General features: G+C 41.1%; 1 protein-coding gene across 2 annotated transcripts in view; it reads left to right on the plus strand.

Moving 5' to 3' along the window:
• The first annotated feature begins 4,548 nt into the window (after window positions 1–4,548).
• The window catches only part of ap2a1 (adaptor related protein complex 2 subunit alpha 1), a 34,521-nt gene continuing 16,985 nt past the window's right edge, over window positions 4,549–22,084 (plus strand). For both annotated transcript variants that reach the window (XM_030058286.1, XM_030058287.1), the window contains exons 1-7: window positions 4,549–5,425; window positions 10,998–11,209; window positions 14,940–15,133; window positions 17,128–17,257; window positions 19,940–20,041; window positions 20,337–20,596; window positions 21,504–21,672. In XM_030058286.1, the coding sequence (XP_029914146.1) occupies window positions 5,359–5,425; window positions 10,998–11,209; window positions 14,940–15,133; window positions 17,128–17,257; window positions 19,940–20,041; window positions 20,337–20,596; window positions 21,504–21,672 (1,134 nt within the window). In that variant the 5' untranslated portion in view covers window positions 4,549–5,358. The remainder of the gene's footprint in view (window positions 5,426–10,997; window positions 11,210–14,939; window positions 15,134–17,127; window positions 17,258–19,939; window positions 20,042–20,336; window positions 20,597–21,503; window positions 21,673–22,084) is intronic.

Raw genomic sequence — 22,084 nt, forward strand, 5'->3', positions numbered from 1 at the left:
ACGCACTAAAGTGTCCTCTTGGTTGAAAATGCTGCACCCCTAGTGCCCTCTTGGTTGAAAATGATGCGCTAAAGTTTCCTCTTGGTTGAAAATGTTGCGCTAAAGTGCCCTCTTGGTTAAAAATTCTGCACCCCTAGTGCCCTCTTGGTTGAAAACGCTGCAACCCTAGTGCCCTCTGGTTGAAAATGCCGCTGCTGCTGCTGCTGTGTATTTGGTCACAGTAGAGTTGTAATTCATGAGTTTTTTTTGCACCCGTATTTTCACATAGCCCTAGACCTATAGGTCGGAGCACCACTGTTATTCTATCTAGCTTGATTTTGCTTTCAAAAGGCACCACATTGATGGATTTAAATGTACAATTTTCAAAAACTTTCTCCCAGGGGAGCATGCCCCCGGCCCCTCCTAGGGAGAGTGCCCTTTTTTCATTTTCGCCCCTGCCCTTCAAAAATCTTGTGCACGCCACTGCCCTGCACTCCGAAGGCAGATAAAGCCTGCTTTGGCTTTACCTGTTAAGTGACATTGTATTGTCTGTCCAATCCAGTTTATTGTTCAGGTGAACACTCAGGTACTTGTAAAAGATGTCACCATCTCAATGTCTATTCCCTGGATGTTCACCAGTTTCGGGGGACAGTGTCTGCCCCTGCGGAATAAGAGGAATACAAATAAAGACAAAGAAATCTGTAATCTGTGGATACTGCTGAAAAACTGCGAATTTCCTGCGGGATGAATAAAGTATCTATCTATCTATCTATCTATCTATCTATCTATCTATCTATCTAAATAACAGGAAAACTTTTTTTTCTCCAAATATTCTTCTGTAACAGAAGTGTACAAGTATTCATGCTTTCAAGAGAGAGTGCTTCAAGCATCACTGTTAGAGTTTGAATATTCAGAAAATAATCAATATAAACAATAAATACAAATGGAAACATAGGTGCACAAGAGTGAATCCATAAGAATGAAACAACAAAAGGTAGCAAGGCAAAAAAAAAAAAAAAAAAAAAAAAAGGCATCACAGACTTCATGTGTGATGCTTTTGGGCTTGTGGTATTAATGGGATAATTAAGTCGTAAAATACCAGTTGCATTCATGTGCTTTGTATCTTGGGAGCTGAAAACTTGACATTAGCGTGTTAAAGGACCATACAAGTGATTTACTCACTCGTACAATTTACTCACTATTTACTGTTGCAAGTGTGTAATGTGATATCTTCAAATGAATGCTGAGATTTGCAAATGTGCAAATGAGTAGTGAGAATTGCATGTATATTGAGATCTTTGACTGAGATCTTAAAATATATAGGCCTACTGAGATTCAGAATGTTTAGTGAGACATACAAATGTCATCTGAGATCTTCAAGTGTATACTGAGATTGACAAATATGTTCAGAAAAATGCAAATGTCTCCTGACATGGGCTAATATGTCCAGAGATCTGCAAATGTGAACCAACATGTGCAAATGAGGACCAAGATTTGAAAATGTGTCTTTTTGCCAGTGCATATTCAGACTTACAAATGTGTCATGGACTTTGGAAATATGAGTGTATATAGCTTCAAATGTGTGTTTGGATAGCAAATATATCTTTGGGTTTGTAAATGTAAAATCATATTTGCACATGTGTAGTGAGATTTGTAAATACTGTATGTATTCAGACTTGGAGGTGGTGCATGTGTCACCTGCAGTTTCAGAGTGTCCTTAATGCATTTTGTCCTTCCCTTGGTGAATCCACATTTACTCAAATGTGTGTGTGGAGCCATGCAGCCTGCTCCTCACCAGGAAGGGCCACCAATGGATGGGAACAAGTATCTCCAAGCACTATGATTTTGATTTGTGTTCCTGTTTAATAATACTGATCTGATAATATTGATTGTGCATTAAGTGCCTAACCTTCCTTTAATACATCTGTTTCTGCTTTTACTGCCAGTTAAATGTATCCATAACAATGCTGGAGTGTTATGAGGTGTGAAGTTATATTGATATATTAATTTTTGATAGAGGAAAAACTTGCTGATGGATTGCTGAAGTTCAACTAGTTATGTGCCACAATCAAAATCACAAGGTAACAGAAAGTCTATACCACCCATCTTTTGAAAATCCCATGGGGCCTGGGACAATAAACCAAAAGGACTGTCTATTTCTAATGAAAAAATGTAACCATCTCAGTTTTACAACACCATTCATCATATTAAAAATTAGTCACCTTCACATATTGTGATTTATTACCTCTTTTCACCTGCAAACTATGTCGCTAAGGGAGAGTGTCTGTTTTATCTAATAAGATAAAGTTTTCATTCCATTCGTCTCACTTCAATCAATTTATATTGCAGCAAAATGGGATTGTTAAGCAGACAGACTGACCAACGCTGTCATAAAAACATGTCATAATTGTGTATCAATATTGTACATATATATATATATACTATTTACATTGTAGATTGTCACTGAAGGAATCAAAACTATGAATGAACACATGTGGAGTTATGTACTTAACAAAAAAAGGTCAAATAACTGAAACATGTTTTATATTCTAGTTTCTTCAAAATAGCCACCCTTTGCTCTGATTACTGCTTTGCACACTCTTGGCATTCTCTCGATGAGCTTCAAGAGGTAGTCACCTGAAATGGTTTTCACTTCACAGGTGTGCCTTATCAGGGTTAATTAGTGGAATTTCTTGCTTTATCAATGGGGTTGGGACCATCAGTTGTGTTGTGCAGAAGTCAGGTTACTACACAGCCGACAGCCCTATTGGACAACTGTTAAAATTCATATTCTGGCAAGAACCAATCAGCTAACTAAAGAAAAACGAGTGGCCATCATTACTTTAAGAAATGAAGGTCAGTCAGTCCGGAAAATTGCAAAAACTTTAAATGTGTCCCCAAGTGGAGTCGCAAAAACCATCAAGCGCTACAACGAAACTGGTACACATGAGGACCGACCCAGGAAAGGAAGACCAAGAGTCACCTCTGCTTCTGAGGACAAGTTCATCCGAGTCACCAGCCTCAGAAATCGCAAGTTAACAGCAGCTCAGATCAGAGACCAGATAAATGCCACACAGAGTTCTAGCAGCAGACTCATCTCTAGAACAACTGTTAAGAGGAGACTGCACGAATCAGGCCTTCATGGCCAAATAGCTGCTAGGAAACCACTGCTAAGGAGAGGCAACAAGCAGAAGAGATTTGTTTGGGCCAAGAAACACAAGGAATGGACATTAGACCAGTGGAAATCTGTGCTTTGGTCTGATGAGTCCAAATTTGAGATCTTTGGTGCCAACCGCCGTGTCTTTGTGAGACGCAGAAAAGGTGAACGGATGGATTCCACATGCCTGGTTCCCACTGTGAAGCATGGAGGAGGAGGTGTGATGGTGTGGGGGTGTTTTGCTGGTGACACTGTTGGGGATTTATTCAAAATTGAAGGCACACTGAACCAGCATGGCTACCACAGCATCCTGCAGCGACATGCCATCCCATCCGGTTTGCGTTTAGTTGGACCATCATTTATTTTTCAACAGGACAATGACCCCAAACACACCTCCAGGCTGTGTAAGGGCTATTTGACCAAGAAGGAGAGTGATGGAGTGCTGCGGCAGATGACCTGGCCTCCACAGTCACCGGACCTGAACCCAGTCAAGATGGTTTGGGGTGAGCTGGACCACAGAGTGAAGGCAAAGGGGCCAACAAGTGCTAAACACCTCTGGGAACTCCTTCAAGACTGTTGGAAAACCATTTCAGGTGACTACCTCTTGAAGCTCATCGAGAGAATGCCAAGAGTGTGCAAAGCAGTAATCAGAGCAAAGGGTGGCTATTTTGAAGAAACTAGAATATAAAACATGTTTTCAGTTATTTCACCTTTTTTTGTTAAGTACATAACTCCACATGTGTTCATTCATAGTTTTGATTCCTTCAGTTAGAATCTACAATGTAAATAGTCATGAAAATAAAGAAAACACATTGAATGAGAAGGTGTGTCCAAACTTTTGGCCTGTACTGTACATACATACACACATATATACACACATATATATATATATATATATATATATATATATATATATATATATATATATATATATTATGATTGTGATATATTGTGATACTATGCTGTATCGATTTTTTTCCTCCTAGCCCAAATATAAACACATCTTTCCTTAGGTTCTGGCATTTCATTCTCCATTGGAACTATAAAGTTAAAGTTGATATAATTTATTTTTTAAGTAGTTGGACAAGGAAAGGCAGGGTAGATGAGTCTTCAGCCCACCCAGGGAAAAAATGATGATGATGATGGCAATGATGTGAGGATAATGACCACTTAGAACTGACTTACATTTGTCTACAGTATTCTATATTACTTTATTTTTTTCATTTATACTCAGAAATGAGAGATATTTGACATCCCTCGTAACCTGTGAGGACCAATCACCACTCCGTGGAGAGAAGGTACTGGGCACCTGGACCAATCAGCGTTTTGTTTGGCCGCCGTGCTGGACCCTGGCTCTGTTTTGATGACAGGAGGCTCAAACCAGCCGGAGGAAATGAACGTGCGCGTGTCCGGACTGCGTCGCGCGGTCCCGCTGCTTGTGCTGCTGTCACGAGCCCTGTGCAGCCCTGTGCAAGTCGCGGAAAGGAGGCAGGATCATTATAGTAGACATATAAATTGTCCACAATTCCACATTTACTTAACTTAGCCAGTGTTGCATATAACTGGACTGTAATTTCATTCCGGTAGAAAGGACTTAAGACTTTTTGCTGAGAGATTTCGGTCAGCTGGTGATGTATTCCAATATTTGAATGATATTGCTAGCCAGCTAGCCAGCTAGCTTAGCTAGCTTGACCGTGCGTGACTCGAAGCTAACTTACATTCTCGGACATTATTTTCACCTCCAAATATCTGCCTGTGTTTTTCTGATAAGTAGCCCTATCGTGGCTGTCTTGAATTCCGTTACATTTCGCCGTAGATATTGTGCACTGCCACGGTCAGCAGCGCCCGTCGCTTCTAATCCGAGAGGAAAGGATTGAATGAAATAGCTGCCACAGCCAGCGGAAACGAGCCAGTTAACGGGGATACCCTGCTGCTGGTTGATCCACCGCCATCCAGCTAATCTAGCAAATGCTATCTGGGCTAACGTAGCCACCCACAAGCCTACAGCGAGACTGATAGCTAATCATAAAGTTGTAGCTAACGACTGGGACTGTTAAGTAGTTAGCTCCTGCGAGCCCGGGGTTGATTAGCTGGCCTTACTAGCCAACTGCCGTTAGTGTACATTCCTAGTTAGACACCTTCCAGGCGAGGCCAATTTGAAACGCTGACCATCAGCTAATTTTTTACTGCTAAGGCCGGAGCGAGGACAGAAACCTGCAAAAATGCCGGCTGTGTCGAAGGGAGACGGAATGCGCGGATTAGCGGTGTTCATTTCGGACATTCGGAATTGTAAGTACCGCTTTCTGTCAATCTGCATGCTTACTCATTCAGTTGCGAGCAGTGACGTTAACGTTAGTTGTCTGGTGGCAGGGTGTACTTTATGTAGCTGCTAATTGTTATCACAATTATTTGGGAGGGAAGGGGGGCATTTGCTGCATATGTTTTGCTATTTAGTGTGTAGTTGGTGTTTTCACTATCAGTGCTGGGCAACATTACAATGAAGCCAGCAGATGTCACCTGCTGGAGCACGCAAAACGGATACCCCGAGCATCATAAAACACTCTGTTGTTGTAAACTCTGGTTATTCATTCCCTTATACATTTATATCTTTTATTACGTTGGATTACACCCTTACAGGAGGTGACCTTGGTCATCTATAAGCTTGAGAGCATACCTGGCGCAAGTAAATCTCGAGTATACTATTCAGATATTTAACCAGCATCTGCTTTAGGAAGGGGGTTCACAGTTTCAAACTAAAAGGCCCCTTGTTATACTGTTCAGTTGATGCTGTTCTCATTGCCATTACAATTTGGGATGCGCAACTATCCATAGAATTGGGTTCAGAGAGGCACCACACTCACACACCCTGTGCTCTGCCGCTCACAGGGTGGATCACACTATAGGTCACAGCTAGAAATGAGACCGTTTGATCGGTGCATCAGGCTGTGGCATAAATATGACAGTTCCTTCTTAGTTAGTTTTGTGTTTTGAATCAGTTAATTGAGGCCTGGTTAATCCAATGGTCCACTTATTAGCCTGTCAGTTGCCACTTGGGTAAAACCTTGACATGCTGTTGTTTGTGACATTGATGCAGTTTTTCCTTCCTAGTATCTTTTAGGGAGTTACAATAATATTCTATGTTGTGTCTGCAGTACCAGGGATTAGTAGGGATTAGTCATTTTAATGCAGTGGTGTTTAACAATATACATGACCCCTTTTACACCTGGCATTAGCCTGTGTTTCGTGTAATTCATTGGAAATGTGTTTACATTAAAACTGAATTGACTTTTTGGCTGCAAAATTCAGATTGCAGAACACATCACTTACTCCGTTTAGAGAGATATCAGGCACTTTAGCTTGGTGCACATTTTTTCACGTATAAAAACTAGGGACAACTCCCATTACGTTGACTATACCAGGAGTAATAGTCAGCAAGCTATTACTCCTGATAACTTGTAGCCATTTTATGCAGCCTGTCATTGTTGGGAATGTAGTCTCAATTGTTCCCCATCCATCCGAAGATTGTTTTCCTTAAATTATTTAGGGATGTGTGATATTGCATTTTTTGCCTTTTAACTCTTTTGGCCGATTGCCGATACCGATATATGCACATATTGTTTTCCACCTCATAACAGAGAACATCAAGTGACCCCTGTAGCGGAATCAACATATTATTATACCCGCTTTCATCGTGATGGCCCACCGGCAGATGCAGACATAAATACAATGGCTTTTAAAATATGTTATTCACTGGGCAAATAAATAACCTACTGCAACTTAGGTTATGTAAAATATGCCATATTTATTTTTAGATAACATTTTGTTTCAAACAAAACTGTAAGATTCATCGCACTTGAACAGGCTTGGATGATGATCTCCCTTAGACAATCCTGACAGCAGCCACAACCAGGACTAATGTGACTTATTTCACATATTGGCATATCATTTCACTAGAAATTTTTATTTAGAATTGATGGCCTATACAGATAACATGCACCTGTGGTCATGCCTCTCTGAAATTACTGATTTATTTTTTCAGTTAATCATTTAGTCTGTACAATTTTAAAAAATAATGGTAAATGCCAATCAAAATTTACCAGAACCTGAAGTGATGTCTTGTAATTACATACTTAGTCTGATCAGTTGCCAAAAAAGAATCCAAAGTATAAATTTTACAGTGACATGAAGCAGTGAAAAATAAGTTAGGGTCAGCATTTGTTAGGCTCTAACAAGTACATTAAGGTTGTTTTACTAGATCAGTTAATATAATGATTATTTGTCAAAATTCTAATGGGTCAATTTTTTATCAGGTGACTGTTTGAGCTGTAATCCTGACTTCACCTTTTGATGTTGCTATTTTCAGTACATAGAGTTTTAAATACACTGCTCTCTGCATCTCTAGTTTCCATGTACATCCCTGTTGGATCTGTGCACTACCATCTCTGTTATGGTATATGTATGTAGAGCTGACACAAATTGCATTCGCTTTGTTGTTAAGTCATCTGTGATGTGGTATGAATCTTTACTTTGTCTTGGGTGTTTTAACACCTGGAGTTAGTATGCTCAGTCCCAACACCATCTGATCACCCAGGACACGTTAATCCCACAAAGAAAGGGGATCAGTGTTGTGGAGGACGGCACGGCTCTCCAAGTTGTCAGAGCCCCAAATATTCAACTTGGTAGATGAAAAGTGCCTGTGTGTGATTCTGGCAGAGTTGTTGCAGGTAGTTTTTGTATTAATAGTAATGAAAATACCAGCTAAGTCATTTTGTCTAGATGGTATGTTGATAATGCAGCCTATTTCAGAGTAAGACATATGGATATAGCTTTCTTTCATTACTGCCCATGTCCAGGCTTTTTTCTGGGTATCAGGTGTTGGTGGTGACATACGGCCAGGTGCCAATGATGGTGTTTTATTCTCTACATAGTGTTGTTAATTTGAAGAGAGAAGTTGACATTTTCCAATTTTCAATTCAAACCCCATCATGCTGTTGTGGAGGATACACAACAGCACACACACACACACACACACACACACACACACACACACACACACACACACACAACTTATCTAGAGCATGTTCCATATCTTGGGAGCTTTCTCTGGAAGCTGAGAAAAAACAGCATTTCTTCATGTGAAATCTTAAAGAAGAACTAAACCCTAAACCCAACTCTGTGTGAAGCCTGACCTCTACTGGTGAAAAGTCGGGTGCCTGGTCTTTGGTGGCAGGTGATGTCACCATCTATGGAGAACAACATGTGGTGGCATCATCTGCGCCTGAGGCATTAATCGTCTCCCAGCTTGATCTGCTCCTTTAACGACAGCCACCCATGGCATAATCACATGCTATTTTGTAACAGTGAAATAACTACCATTCAGATTATCTTAATTTCTCTAAGATGGCTAGCACTGAATATCTCTATTAATAGCGTCTCGATATTGCAGGGATGACTATTTGTGCTTTCACAAAATATTTACACAATGGCATTTTGGATAAACAGTTACTTGTGGATATGCTGACTAATCGGGTACAGGTAAATTGTAGAACAGCTGGAACAGCCTAATAAGTTGAGAAAATTGCATCCTTTTCCTGTAACACAGCCTTCAAAACCAGGAACAGCCCAGACTGATGCCACATCATGAGATTCAATATCAAAATCCCAGATGATATCTAGTCTCATATAATGATATCGATATATTGGCCAGCCCTAGGTAACAGAGAAAATTCTGAAATTGCAGAGTCCCCAATCAAGAAATTAAAAACAGATGGATTATTGTTTTTTTCACCCAGTAGATTTATCTGTAAATGTATATAAATAAATTTATTGAATGCTGACTGGCTTTCCAAACCCTGCCATCAACATGCATGACCACCTGTAAAGATGGCACACCTGATTGTTTATTAACTCTGCAAGCACAAGTGCCACATTGCTTTACAAAAAAAAAAAAAAAAAAATACATATAGGAAAATGGATATTGTACTGGATAGGTTGCCTATTAATATTGTTCAGAGGGAACCATTTAAAAACTGTTGAAGACAAACACAGTTGCCTGATCTTGTGATCTCTTGACTGTAAACAAAAAATAATTAATAATAATTGATAATTGAAATCCTGATTATTGCCAATGTTCCAGTTTGTCTTTAGGAGGATTAAGTCTGTTTTGTTTGCTGTAAAGTTGTGGCCACAGCAGTCACTTCCAACACTTTCAGTTGTATTATCCACAACACAATTGATTTTATCACTTGAGTACAAGACTGGCAAAGTATTTCACTCACTGAGCCAACAGGATATTTTGATACATTGGTTTAAAATCACTGTTTACCATCTCAAAGTGAGATAGTAAACAGTGATTTTTGTGTTTATGGTATTAAGAAGGGAAGCAACACTGGTGTGAAAAAATACAGTTGTGACCATCCCACCCATGCCCCACACCTGGTCTCTGTATCTTTTTATCACATTGTGTCTAAGTGAGACTGTAAACAGTTATTTTGGGCTGTAAATAAACCTGAACTTAAACCAATGCATCAAAATATCAAGTTGTCCAAGGGCAAGTGTGAATACTTTGATTTTCTACATGAGTACAAGGATGGCAGTTTTTTTGCGGATACAACAACAGTTTGTCGAAAGTGTCTGAAGTGACTGCTGCATATGACCATGCAACACATCAAATATGCAAGCTCACACCAGAAGACCCTGTCCCCAAACAAATGGACAAGTGTCCTATATGCTGTTTACGTGTTGAAGGTGACAGAAACTCACTGATTAGCATATATTTTCAGTGACAAGAGAATGGCTTGATATAAAAAATACAGTTACAGGTGTAAATGACTCACTAGGATGATCAAACAAAGTCTTGCAAGTCCATATTTGGTCCAAATTGACTGGAGTAAGCCGCTAGCTAACAGGTGTTTTCAAGTGAAATGCCCAGTCTTTTTCCTGCTGTAGTGAATTTGAACTCTGTGGTAAGACAGAAATTTAAGGACAGTGTCTACTTTGAGTAGCTCACCACACACTCATTTATCCACTACACCAAACAGGAGAATATCGCAATTCAGCTCAACCTGTCTGCTAGGCCATCACAACAATACATCTGCTCAGAAATAACAACAAAATAGTCTTTCTATTAACGTTATTGGGCTAACAACATTTTCGTTTTGTCAGTTGTAGAAATTCTAACATTACTATTTTGAATTTACTGTTGTATTAAGCCTGCTATTGATCCCAGAATGCAGTGCACTTGCATTTTTGATGTCAAAGTGAAATAAGGCAGTTTAGTGAATTTCAAGTCCTGGTATTTTTCCGTTTTTTCCGCATTACGTAAATCACAACGTCCTGATACAAATCAGCTGTGTGACCTGTTTGATTTACCTCTGTCACTACCAGCAATCATTTTCTTAAACCTGTTCTTATCCCCCTCTTTTCCCATTACTAAATCCATTTCATTTGGCTACATTTGCTTCACATTCACTCGGTATGCTTTTTTTTTTTTTAAACTAAAGATTTGCCCTAAATTAAAAAAAAAAAAAAATACTACTTCCTCACTCTTTTAATGTGGTGTTTTTAAAATGACCCAGATATTGTCTGCTTACACTGTTTCCTGTGCAACTATTTTGTAGCAGGAGATGATTTTTGGTGATTTTTCTGGTGCCTGTTTTTTCTTGTTGAGGTAAAGTGAGGTAGATTTTAATGTTTCATTTCCTTATGAATTGAGAAGAGAGTCTAGTGATATGCAGCTCTCGAGGCAGTGTCTTTTTAACTGTTGACCTTAAAAGTGATGAATTTATATCAGTGTATGCTTCAGATTGTGTGGCTTTGTTCACATTGTCAACTCTGGCATTGCCCTACTTCCTCCCACCAGGTAAGAGCAAGGAAGCTGAGATCAAGCGGATCAATAAAGAGCTGGCCAACATTCGCTCCAAGTTTAAGGGGGACAAGGCCCTGGATGGCTACAGCAAGAAGAAGTATGTCTGCAAGCTGCTCTTCATCTTCCTGCTCGGCCATGACATCGACTTTGGACACATGGAGGCTGTCAACCTGCTCAGCTCTAACAAGTACACAGAGAAACAGATCGTAAGTGTAAAGGCTGTGTGTTCACAACACTGATGATGGGTGAAATTTGGTCAGCTCTTTCTACATGTTTACTGCATCTATTGCTTTTGATTTTTGTAGTCGCCCCGACTGTGTGATCACAGAGCAACACAAAAGCTTTGCTCTTCCAACGTTTCACCAGACAAAACCCATGGATTTTGATAATCTCTGTTGACAGAACTGGAGATCAGTGAACTCTGTGTCATTGCCGCATGTTGGCTGGAAATCACAGGCCATCTAACCTTGATTCTAGTAACTAGACTGTGTCTGTGGGTAGGATATTTCCAAGTCTTACTCAGCATGTACATGTAAATGTGATGAAGATGAAGAATGCACTTACAGGACCCTAGGCCTTACATTTAACATGTCCACTGGTGGCACCAACATTTTGGTCCAGAGACGATAGTATTAGCACAAAACTAAAATGACTGGGAATTAATTATGCAGTTAGTTGGTGGTTTGAATCCTCTGCCAGTGAGCCTTGTCTGTAAGTTATAAAGCAAAAACTCCTGTACAAACTATACATCACATTTTCAAGCAGACCGACATCAGTTGTTTTTTCAAACAACACCTGTTGCCTTTGTAGTTGAACCATGTTGCGATGGCAGTTATTTGGTCATTGCACTGTCCTCTGTTGTGGAGGTTGAGTCTGCAAAAGAACTCAAAACTCTATGTAGTTTAATACTCCCAATTTAAAAGCAGAACAGGCACCTTAACCACCGAATATTTCTGTTGATTCTGTAGTTGGCAGCCCATTTGGACAGGAAGAGGAAGTGTTGAGAAGGCAGAATAGAGATGGCAGGATTTCCAGAGGTTGGAAGGAAGACCACTGTAGTAACCAGGGCACAGTGTATTTCACTACAGTGATCATTAACATGGCTTCAGTTACATTTTCTCATCCACTGCGTCATTGTCATGTTTGTTACATAATGTGTAGAACAGCTACTTGATGACTGACACTAAGGCAGATGATGAGCAGGAGGCCATGGGAAAGCAGCATTTAACCAAGTGTCATGATAATGGTGGGAACCGTGGAAAGTATTTAGCCTGTGGTTAAAATATTCACTTGTAAAAAAGTTTTCGCTTGTTCACTCAGAACGAGAGATTCACTGAGAGTGTACTGCTCCAAAATAAATGATGTAGAGTAATACATGCCATAAACAATGCGTTTATTAGAGGCGGCACAGAGCTGAAAGATGCACGTTTGTGGTTTCACTCGGAGCACTTTTTTTCAGCAAGCTAGTTTCCAAAATGGCTACACAGTGCCAGTGCCACGGCAGAAAATAGATCCACCATTCTGGAACCTTGCTGGCTGAGGAGAGCGCCTCAAGTGAAAGTAAAACAAACATGTATTGATGTGCATCCTTCAAAATGATTTCTTAGCTTTGTGTCGCCCCTGGCAGTCCTGGCAACCTGAAGTTATGAAAGCTATACTGTGAAGTAGGTGGTGATTTTTACAATCATTCGTCATTATGACAGAAAGCTGAGATTTGGGTTGACATGACATTTGACATTAAAACTGCCACCAGTAGACTGTGGCACTTCACTTTGTTGAGGCCCTTGGTGGCAGGGGCAAAATAACTAATTTGTTCCTGCAGAAAGAATACAAGTGTGTATAAGAAGAGATGAGAAAGTGTCAGTGTAAAGTGAATCATAGAGTTGTAGTGAACTTGAAGAAGAAAAACTTAGAAGAAGGGGAGTTATTTTTCCCTCGGGACATGAAGTGTTTATCATGAGCCTCTTCTGAGGCTCATGATAAACACTCAGTGCCACAGTCTTGCTAAGCTTTGTAAGTGCAGTGGCTAACCTGTGATTGGTGAAAAACGTTTTTAGTTCCAACCAGACTGACCTAGCAAACAAGTTTCTCGTACAGTGTGTGAAGTTTGCCTGAATTCTCAGTAAATAGTGCTGGCTGACCTTTTGTTGAGTGATGCTCACTCATCAGGTGTTAGTGTTGTGTTGTGTTTGCATCTGCACTGGCTGATTGGTGCGTTTTCTGTTTTAAATTGTAGTTACAGCAAGATAGAGCACTTGTTGTGGAAAGCAGTTTTGCATAACAGGTGTGAAATTTATTAAAGGCATGATTTGGGTTTTAACACATGTAGTCCTTTTTGCTACTCCATAGAAGTCATCCAGGTTTGACCCACTTCCTTTTTGCGAGAATGATCTCTTCACCAAGAGTGTGCAGCCTCAAAGTGAAAACAAGTTCATCTGCAACAGCAAACACGATTTTGAAGGGAAAATGCACAATAACACATGTTTGGAATACACTGTCGACACAACGCAACAGGGCTCCATATTCATTCATGTTCCAGGTGTGCACACAAACCTGCAGCACTCATTTCCAGTGACTAAGATATTAACACTTAATTGTTGTCACTATTTGCAGAATAGTTTTCTTCAAAATGGGTGAACTGTTTTCCGGAACCCAGTAACAGGGGACATTAATGGTCAAACATGTCTTCACTTTAATCCAACGACAGAGTCTGCACTGAGAAAGCTGTGCTTGGTGGCCGACATCATGAGCATTCACAGTTCATCAAACCGACCGGTTAATCTCTGGGTTTGCGCTGTGCATCTGTCATAGTACGATTGTATCAGCAAGGGACCTAAAGGACAACCGATGGAAATTAAAGATACCTTTGTTGGACCATAGAAAAATGGCTTATCCAAGGCCAGGATTCAGAATCCTTGCTGATAAAGGCAGATGCAGCTGCGTCCTATGAGAGGGAGCGATTTTAGACCTGTGGCAGAACAGATTCCCCTTAAATTGGCCGACATCAACTGGCACTTAAGACACAACACCACCACCTTTTATTTAATGTAGGACTAGCTTTTCCAGTTGCATCTGCACTCTCATCAGATAACAAGGTAAACATCATCAGGTAAACTGTAGTTTGTCTTTGTCCTCTTTCTCTGTCTGCTTTCGCTCTGATAGTTTGGCAGTTCCAGTTTAGAAAGATGTCCACCTTGCTATTTTGTGAATGGAACATCATCATCACTCTTAGCCAGACACAATAACTTAAGATAATGTTAACAGACTGTGAACACCACCAGCTGTCTGTGCCTGATTTCATTCGAAATGAGTCTCTTGTATCTGTTTACACCCGTGGTAGGAGAAACGTCAGCAAGGAAGATAGTGAGAAACAGTGTTGATAATGTATACCAGTTAAACTTGTGTTTTTGTGCATACTTCAAGACATTTTTCTTCATTTGGTTGCTGCTCAAAAGCATGTTTGCTGGCACTGATTCACATGCTTTAATTTTTGGAGTAGCACATGCCTGTGGAGCCCTCATTCTTACAGCAGGGAAGGAGTTGCCTGGTCAGAGCTGGATGATCCATTATACTTACATCGAGTAGCTAACATGACTAGACCATAACCCAAAATATTGCTTAAAGTCTGGCAAATACTGATGGTTATGTTATTCATGGAAAAATGCAATATTTGTGCATCCTTTATCCTCTATGCCCATTTTGAATGACCTGTCTTTATTTTATTTGCTGCTTCTTCCTTTCATTTTTCTATCACCGTTTGTTTCACATTTCTTTTTCTTTTCATATGGCATCCTACACTTTGCTTCATTTCATCTCATGGGATTCATGGGATTTCCCTTTTTTTCTGTCATCCATATTGTGTCATCTTCTCTCCCAATGCCCAACCTCTACTCTACACTTTGCTTTCTTTCCATTTTCCTCCCAACCTCCACCCAGGGCTACCTGTTTATCTCAGTGCTGGTGAACAGCAACAGTGAGCTGATCCGTCTGATCAACAATGCCATCAAGAATGATCTGTCCAGCCGGAACCCCACCTTCATGTGTCTGGCTCTGCACTGTATTGCCAATGTGGGCAGCAGAGAGATGGCAGAGGCGTTTGCAAGCGAGATTCCCCGCATCCTCGTTGCTGGGTGAGTGGACGGCGGGGTTTTGGGTGGATGTTTTCTGGGGAGAGGGCTGGCAGGGATCAATTAGGCCTTAGTGCTGCACTGAAATTCTTTTATGAATATCCTTGAGACCAGCAACCTGTCCCGCGACCCTTTCAAGGATAAGCAGTTTGGAGAATGAATAAATGAATGAATGAAATATCCTTGAATATGCCACAACCCCATAAGTATTTGAATATGTCCACTGTCGGAGCATTTTAAACAAGCTCATGCAAAGCAAGTGCAGTGGATAGGAAGATGTAATATAGAAGCAGAAAAATGATGTGTCAGGATGTTTCAGGTGGTAGGAATGCACATATACTAGGGCGTCCCGCCTTGGTATCATTCCAACAGCAGTCCCAAGTATAATTCAGCCCATTCAGAAGTTGCCGTCAATACATTAAACTGTAATTTCTAGCACCACAGTTTCAAATTCCATAAAACACACCCCTGACTAAGAAAGTCAACAGAGCAGACACACACAGGGAGAGACAGAAAGAAAGAGGAGGGACAAGCCGGTGTGTGTTTCGAGAGACTGAGAACTGTGGGTTTGTGTGTGTGGAAACAGAACTGAGAGGAAAAGCAAGGTGAGCTGGTTAAAATTGTTTGTTTGAGTAAAAACACTAAATAATTTGTTGCAAGTCTGTAAAAATGCGTAGATGATTTTAAATTGTTAAGCTTAACATCCTCAAATAGCATATTTAACACTAAAAATCACTGAGGGACTCTAGCCCAAGGAACAATCAGAATCGATCACCTTCAGTCAAATCTATCAGAGTAAAGGTCATTCCAATACATTATATGTGTAGGTATCAGTGGTTGGAATTACTTCTGGTATGCTATGAGGAAATTGTTATTATTATTAAAGAGTGAGAGTCAACATAGCAGAAAACTGCTGCTGCACTACCCTCTCAGGTTTGAAAGTTTGAGGCCTGTTGCACTTCTAGCCAGACCCAACCAGTGATGTGGCCACAGGTACTTTGCCAGTGACAGCTGCAAAAATACCTGCGGCTACATCACTGATTGGGTGTGGCCAGAAGTGGAACATGCCTCCAAGTAGGGTTGAGTGGTACCACGGTATCCCAGAGTAATATTAAAATAGAAAAGGTATCCATGGTTACTGTGACACCACCACTCAGACGGAGCAAGTTGGTACCTTTTTTATAAAAAAATAAAATAATAATAATAAAAAAAAAAGATTGTCTGGCAGCACTTCAGGTCTTTCAGTACAGAGGGAACCTGCAAATGTGGATGAAGCTGTTAGCAAAATTTGTAAGCAAAATTTGAAGTTGCAACCAACGATGGAAATGCATAAAATTTTACAAGCCTGTCTTTGAATGAACCACCCGCTAGCTGCTACAAGGACTGATGAGTCGTGCAGTTGGGCTGCTGCCCAAGTGCCTTTGCAAGGAAAAGTAACAATATGAGTTGCATCAGCTGTGGAAGACGAACCATTATGGCAACGGAAATATCCCTTGTAACCACCTACATGATCACAAAGTTAATCGAAGTGTACAATGTGGTTACAGTAAATTTGTAGCCTCACCAGTAGGCTATTTCCTGTAATGACACTAGCTGCTGCTGTATAATCTTGTACCAGGACGACTATTGGAGAGAGAGATAGAGAGAGAGGAAAATGGGAAGGTAATGTAGTGTTTGCTGTCACAACATGTCATTTTTCACGGATTTTGTAGACCTTCTACCCTTAAGGCTCAGTGAAATGCAGTGCAGCAACCACCTTGTGGACAGAGATGGTATATAGCAATGGACACATAAATTAAGCATTTAAATTCTCCTTCAGACTCCTTAAAATAACCCTTAGAAGACAGTGCAGCAGAAGTTTTCTGCCTTATGTAGTTTTGTGCTAAGTCCCTCTCAGCGTACATTATGAAACAAAGAATTACCTAACCTAAGGTCTAAATTGTCATGTGTCATTTTGTTGTGACTCTGCTTTCTAATATGAGTGTGATCTACCATAGTGATACCATGGACAGTGTGAAACAGTCAGCTGCCCTGTGTCTGCTGCGCCTCTATAAGACCTCTCCTGATCTGGTGCTAATGGGGGAGTGGACGTCCCGTGTGGTGCACCTCCTCAATGACCAGCACATGGTAAGACTACAGCCTGGATCTTTTGATTTGAGCTTAAAGAATAATTATGGTTCTTTTCAACTTGGACTTTCATTTTCCCAGCTTTTAGCCCCACAGTTTAGCAATATTGCCATGTGATCTGGGGCTTGCAGTTAAGTTTGACTTTTGGTTGGGAATTGTTAAGTTTTGACTTTTAGCACGGGGAAGACATCACAAGAGTAGTCAGTGTTTCTCTACTGTGGCAGCCCACAATGGTTAGGTCAGTTGCTCTGTTTTATCAAATTAAATGTAGCCTGTTTCTGTCAACATGTACCGATCAAAGTATCAGGCAGTGAGTGGTTACAGACGGCAGACTGTAAAATCGCTAGAATATTTACATAGTAAATATTCTAATTTAATAGCTTTGCTACCATTGAAAATGCTGTCACTACTCAAAGTAGTTGAAATCACTGGTGAAAACTATCTCTGTGTAAACAAGACCTGCCCGCTGGCACACAACACAAAAGCTGTTGGTGTGGCAGGTAAAAAAACCACCACAACATGGCACTCCACCCCACTTCCATGTCACGCCATGAACATTCCCAGTGGAGTTATTTGACGGGATGCCAATTTGAGTAGCTGGATGAGTTCATCTGCCAGTGTCAGTTCACTGTCAGTCAATATGGCATTGTCCTTGACAGACCTCTTCACAGCCTTGTCCAGTAAGGCAGAGTAGATGGCGGGCTGGTGCCCCACATAACAGTCCAGCCATCTCATTGATTTGAGACAACATGGATTATCTTAAATCTTTGCATGCCTTGCATCTGCTTGGTTGACAAAACTTGCTGAGCTATGGTGCTTTTGTGGAAAAAGTTAACCACTTTTGTGACCCCCAGGAGGTGGGACACTGGATTGAGTGAGACTGCCCTCTTAGCAGAATGGTTTATAGGTGTGGGAAAAACAGCCTGTCTGTGGCCCACGGCCATCAGCTTCTTCAGTAGCACTCACAATGTTTTGTACAGTGTCTGTTCTCAGTGGGATAGTGATGTTGGTCCTAGCCAGCTTCCACTCTGTCACTACAGTCATCAGCTCATCAGCTAAGTGTGTGCTTGTATGGCTTTCATACAGGGGACGTGTTTGTAACACTGCACTTTTCATATCCCAGTTCGAAAAAGATTGAACTGAACAACTCTGCGTCACCCTGGGGGTCCAACCATCACTGATAAGAGCTGGCTTTCAATTCCCTCACGTGTTTGTTCATAGAGCTCAGGGATTACTTTGTTAGTAAACTGCATGCAGGAGGGACAAGGCTCAAGCTTTTCAACCAAATGGTAAAATCATGTGTCACTAACAGCTGAAAAGGGCTGCAAATCCCTAGCTATGAACACTCCATAGCTTTGGTTATGTATTTGTATTTAACTGAATTCATACAGAAAGTCTTGTGAAAGGCAGCGGGGAGGATAGTTTGTTGTTTCTTCCCTACCAAGTCCGACTCTTTCCCTGTTCCAGCCAGGGATATGTTTGGGTGATGCTGACATAGATCCATCATGTTGGATGTTTTACCATTAGCATACCCGATATGTGTGAAGCGATGTCTCCTGACAGTCTTTTTTTATTGACTACCTTTGTTGCCTTGCTATTGTAGTCAACGCTGAATCCAGGATGCTCCCACGTCACTGATTAATAAGATAATGGTGCATCCTCTAATGGTACATCTTGTCCTCCACACTCCAACTGCGGCTCTCATGTACAAACCAGACTGTGGATTTGTACTGAATGGTTCAGATTTTCATGGTTTGTTTTGCAACCCTGTTGTGTGGACATAGATAGATAGATAGATAGATAAATACTTTATTCATCCTGAGGGAAATTCACATCTTCCAGCAGTATCCACAAATTCAAGATAAAACAAATTCAAGATAAAAGACATAAGAAAAAAGACACTTTAAAAGGCCAGCAGTAAGTACTTAACACATTAAAAGGCCTGCAGTAAGTACTACTAATAAATAAGTGGTTAATTAAATAATCTCCAAGTGTGCAAGGTGTGCGGTGTGTAGTAAAAGAGTTATCTCCTCCGGGTGGAGTTAAAAGCCGCATGGCGTGGGGGAGGAATGATTTCCTCAGTCTGTCGGTGGAGCAGGACAGTGACAGCAGCCTGTCACTGAAGCTGCTCCTCTGCCTGGTGGTGGCGCTGTGCAGTGGATGCAGTGGATTGTCCATGATTGTCAGGAGCCTGCTCAGCGCCCGTTGCTCTGCCACAGATGTCAGGCTGTCCAGTTCTGTGCCTACAACAGAGCCCGCTTTCCTCACCCGTTTGTCCAGTCGTGACAAACTGGTGAGGAAAGGAAAGGCTCTGTTGTAGGCACTGGCATTGGTTTGTATCAGAAAGCACATTTCACAATGACCAGAATTATCCTTAAAACCTCCACCTTCTGCCCTCCACCAAACAGTTACAATTACATTTTCACAGACATTGTAAACATTTTCTTGATATAGAAAGCCAGTTTTTGCTCTGGAGTTAGAGAAGGATTGCCAATGGAGGTCATGTGAATAGTAACATTAATCAAAACGAATTGTTTTTACATAAATTCTCTGAATTGATGGAATATTTATTGCAGCCTTGGTAATACCTCAGCTGCAACATTGAGACTGTACATTGATTTTGTGTGTGTGTGTGTGTGTGTGTGTGTGTGTGTGTGTGTGTGTGTGTGCTGCCATTTTCAGGGTGTTGTGACAGCAGCCATCTCTCTCATCACCTGTCTGAGCCAGAAGAACCCAGATGAGTTCAAGACTTGCGTTTCCCTGGCCGTGTCCCGACTCAGCAGGGTGTGTGGACCTTTGTATTGATAGAATAAATTCTATAGTTGCTGCACAATTCAGTCATAGATTAGTCCACCTGTTGAGTATTCTTGTTAGTCAGAGTAGATCCACACATTGCTAGTTATGAAATATATATTTTCAATAATAGAGACTGTGATTCACTTCAATGTACTCCGTATCAATTTCCAAGGGCTTGCTAGTGATTGCTAATGTCACTTGTTTATCCAAATATGGGCCAGCATGACCATAACCAGTGAAATATCCATATATGAATCCACGTGTTTGTTCATTGGTACCCCAGATTGTGTCGTCGGCTTCCACTGACCTTCAGGATTACACCTACTACTTTGTCCCGGCGCCATGGCTTTCTTGCAAGCTGCTGCGCTTGCTGCAGTGCTACCCACCACCAGAGGACGGTGCTGTCAAGGGCCGCCTGGTGGAGTGTCTGGAGACCATTCTCAACAAGGCCCAGGAACCGCCCAAATCCAAGAAGGTCCAGCATTCCAATGCCAAGAACGCCATTCTTTTTGAGGCTATCTCCCTCATCATCCACTATGACAGGTGGGACACTTAAACAACAAATTGTCTTGCATTTGTCTTACTGAAATTTGCAGATTACCTGACATTGCTGTGTAAGTAAACTGAAGTTACTTATAGAATAACATTTCTATAACCTGTAGAGATGTGTGCACATTATAAAGCCAATTATTCTGATTTTCCACTGAGGCCCAGTTCCTGTTCATGTATAAAACAAGTAAAATAGATGGGCAGTGTGGTGGAGTTAATCAGAAAAGGCAGTTGTCTCATAGATTTGAATAAAGTCAGAAAGAAGTTACTCATCACAAATACACAATATAGATGTGTTGTTGCTGGTGATTCTATGGCCATGATGCATCCAGGAGAACCTGGTCTTCTCAGGTTTCTACACCTATTGTAAAGAGGGAGGATTTCAGGACAGAAAGGCCATTGGAATTGGTCACAGTGCCGAGGAAGTGATACAGAGGGCCAATGAAAAGAGTTGGATTGCAACAGAAGAATATTCAACTTGAGACGGAAACTCAGCATGGAATCACTCAGAGTTATGTGTGAATCAAGAAACAATAGAACAAAAGGGTACAACATAAGGGTAACATGAGAAAGAGGTAGGTGATATTTAGGACAAACATATGAGAAAGTAATTTACTACCACAGCAGCTATGACATCACTATGTTGTTTTCTGCTGAAAAAGCAATACTTGGAGTTTACAGAATGAAATCAGGACAACATTGTAGTTGTAGGTGTCTTTTAAGTGTCTGAGTTGATGGCTGACCAGTGTGGTCTTAAAGTATGTTTGTGAAAATCACTGAAGACCAGACCGGTCAACTTGTATGCAGGTCTGGAAGAACAAGACTTAGTGTGGTGTGTGTCACTCTACAGTAACATAATTATTTACATGAAATGAAATTACTTTTGTTCCCTGTTCCCCAGTGAGCCCAACCTTCTGGTGCGCGCCTGTAACCAGCTGGGCCAGTTTCTGCAGCACAGGGAGACCAACCTGCGCTACCTAGCTCTGGAGAGCATGTGCACTCTGGCCAGCTCTGAGTTCTCCCATGAAGCCGTCAAGACACACATCGAGACTGTCATCAACGCTCTCAAGGTGGCACACTCTCACCTAACCATACAGCAACACAAACATTTAACAGCAGTCGGTGTTTCCCACCACAATAACCAAACAAAAAAATAACAATTTTGACAGTCTTGAACAAGGCGAGATATTTTTATGTGGCCATGTTCCTTCCTCCATTCCACAATTGGCTGTTGCCAGCACTGGAGCTTTGTTAGTCTGTCTTGGTGAAACCAGCCATTTAAAGTTCATTTCGTTTGTGGCCTGATTGGTAGTTGAGCAGTTGCAGCAGATGATGCTACAGTCAGTGGCTAGGGAAGGCAGGCAGCCAACACCAGTGCTTACTGACAGTGAGTTTAGCAGTCTCTGCAGACAATAAGAGTGATAGATTTATTTATTTAGTTTATTTAACAGGGACAGTGCACATTGTTTTTCACCAGAGCAA

This window comes from Myripristis murdjan, chromosome 8, assembly GCF_902150065.1.
Source record: "Myripristis murdjan chromosome 8, fMyrMur1.1, whole genome shotgun sequence".
Taxonomy (NCBI): Eukaryota; Metazoa; Chordata; class Actinopteri; order Holocentriformes; family Holocentridae; genus Myripristis; species Myripristis murdjan.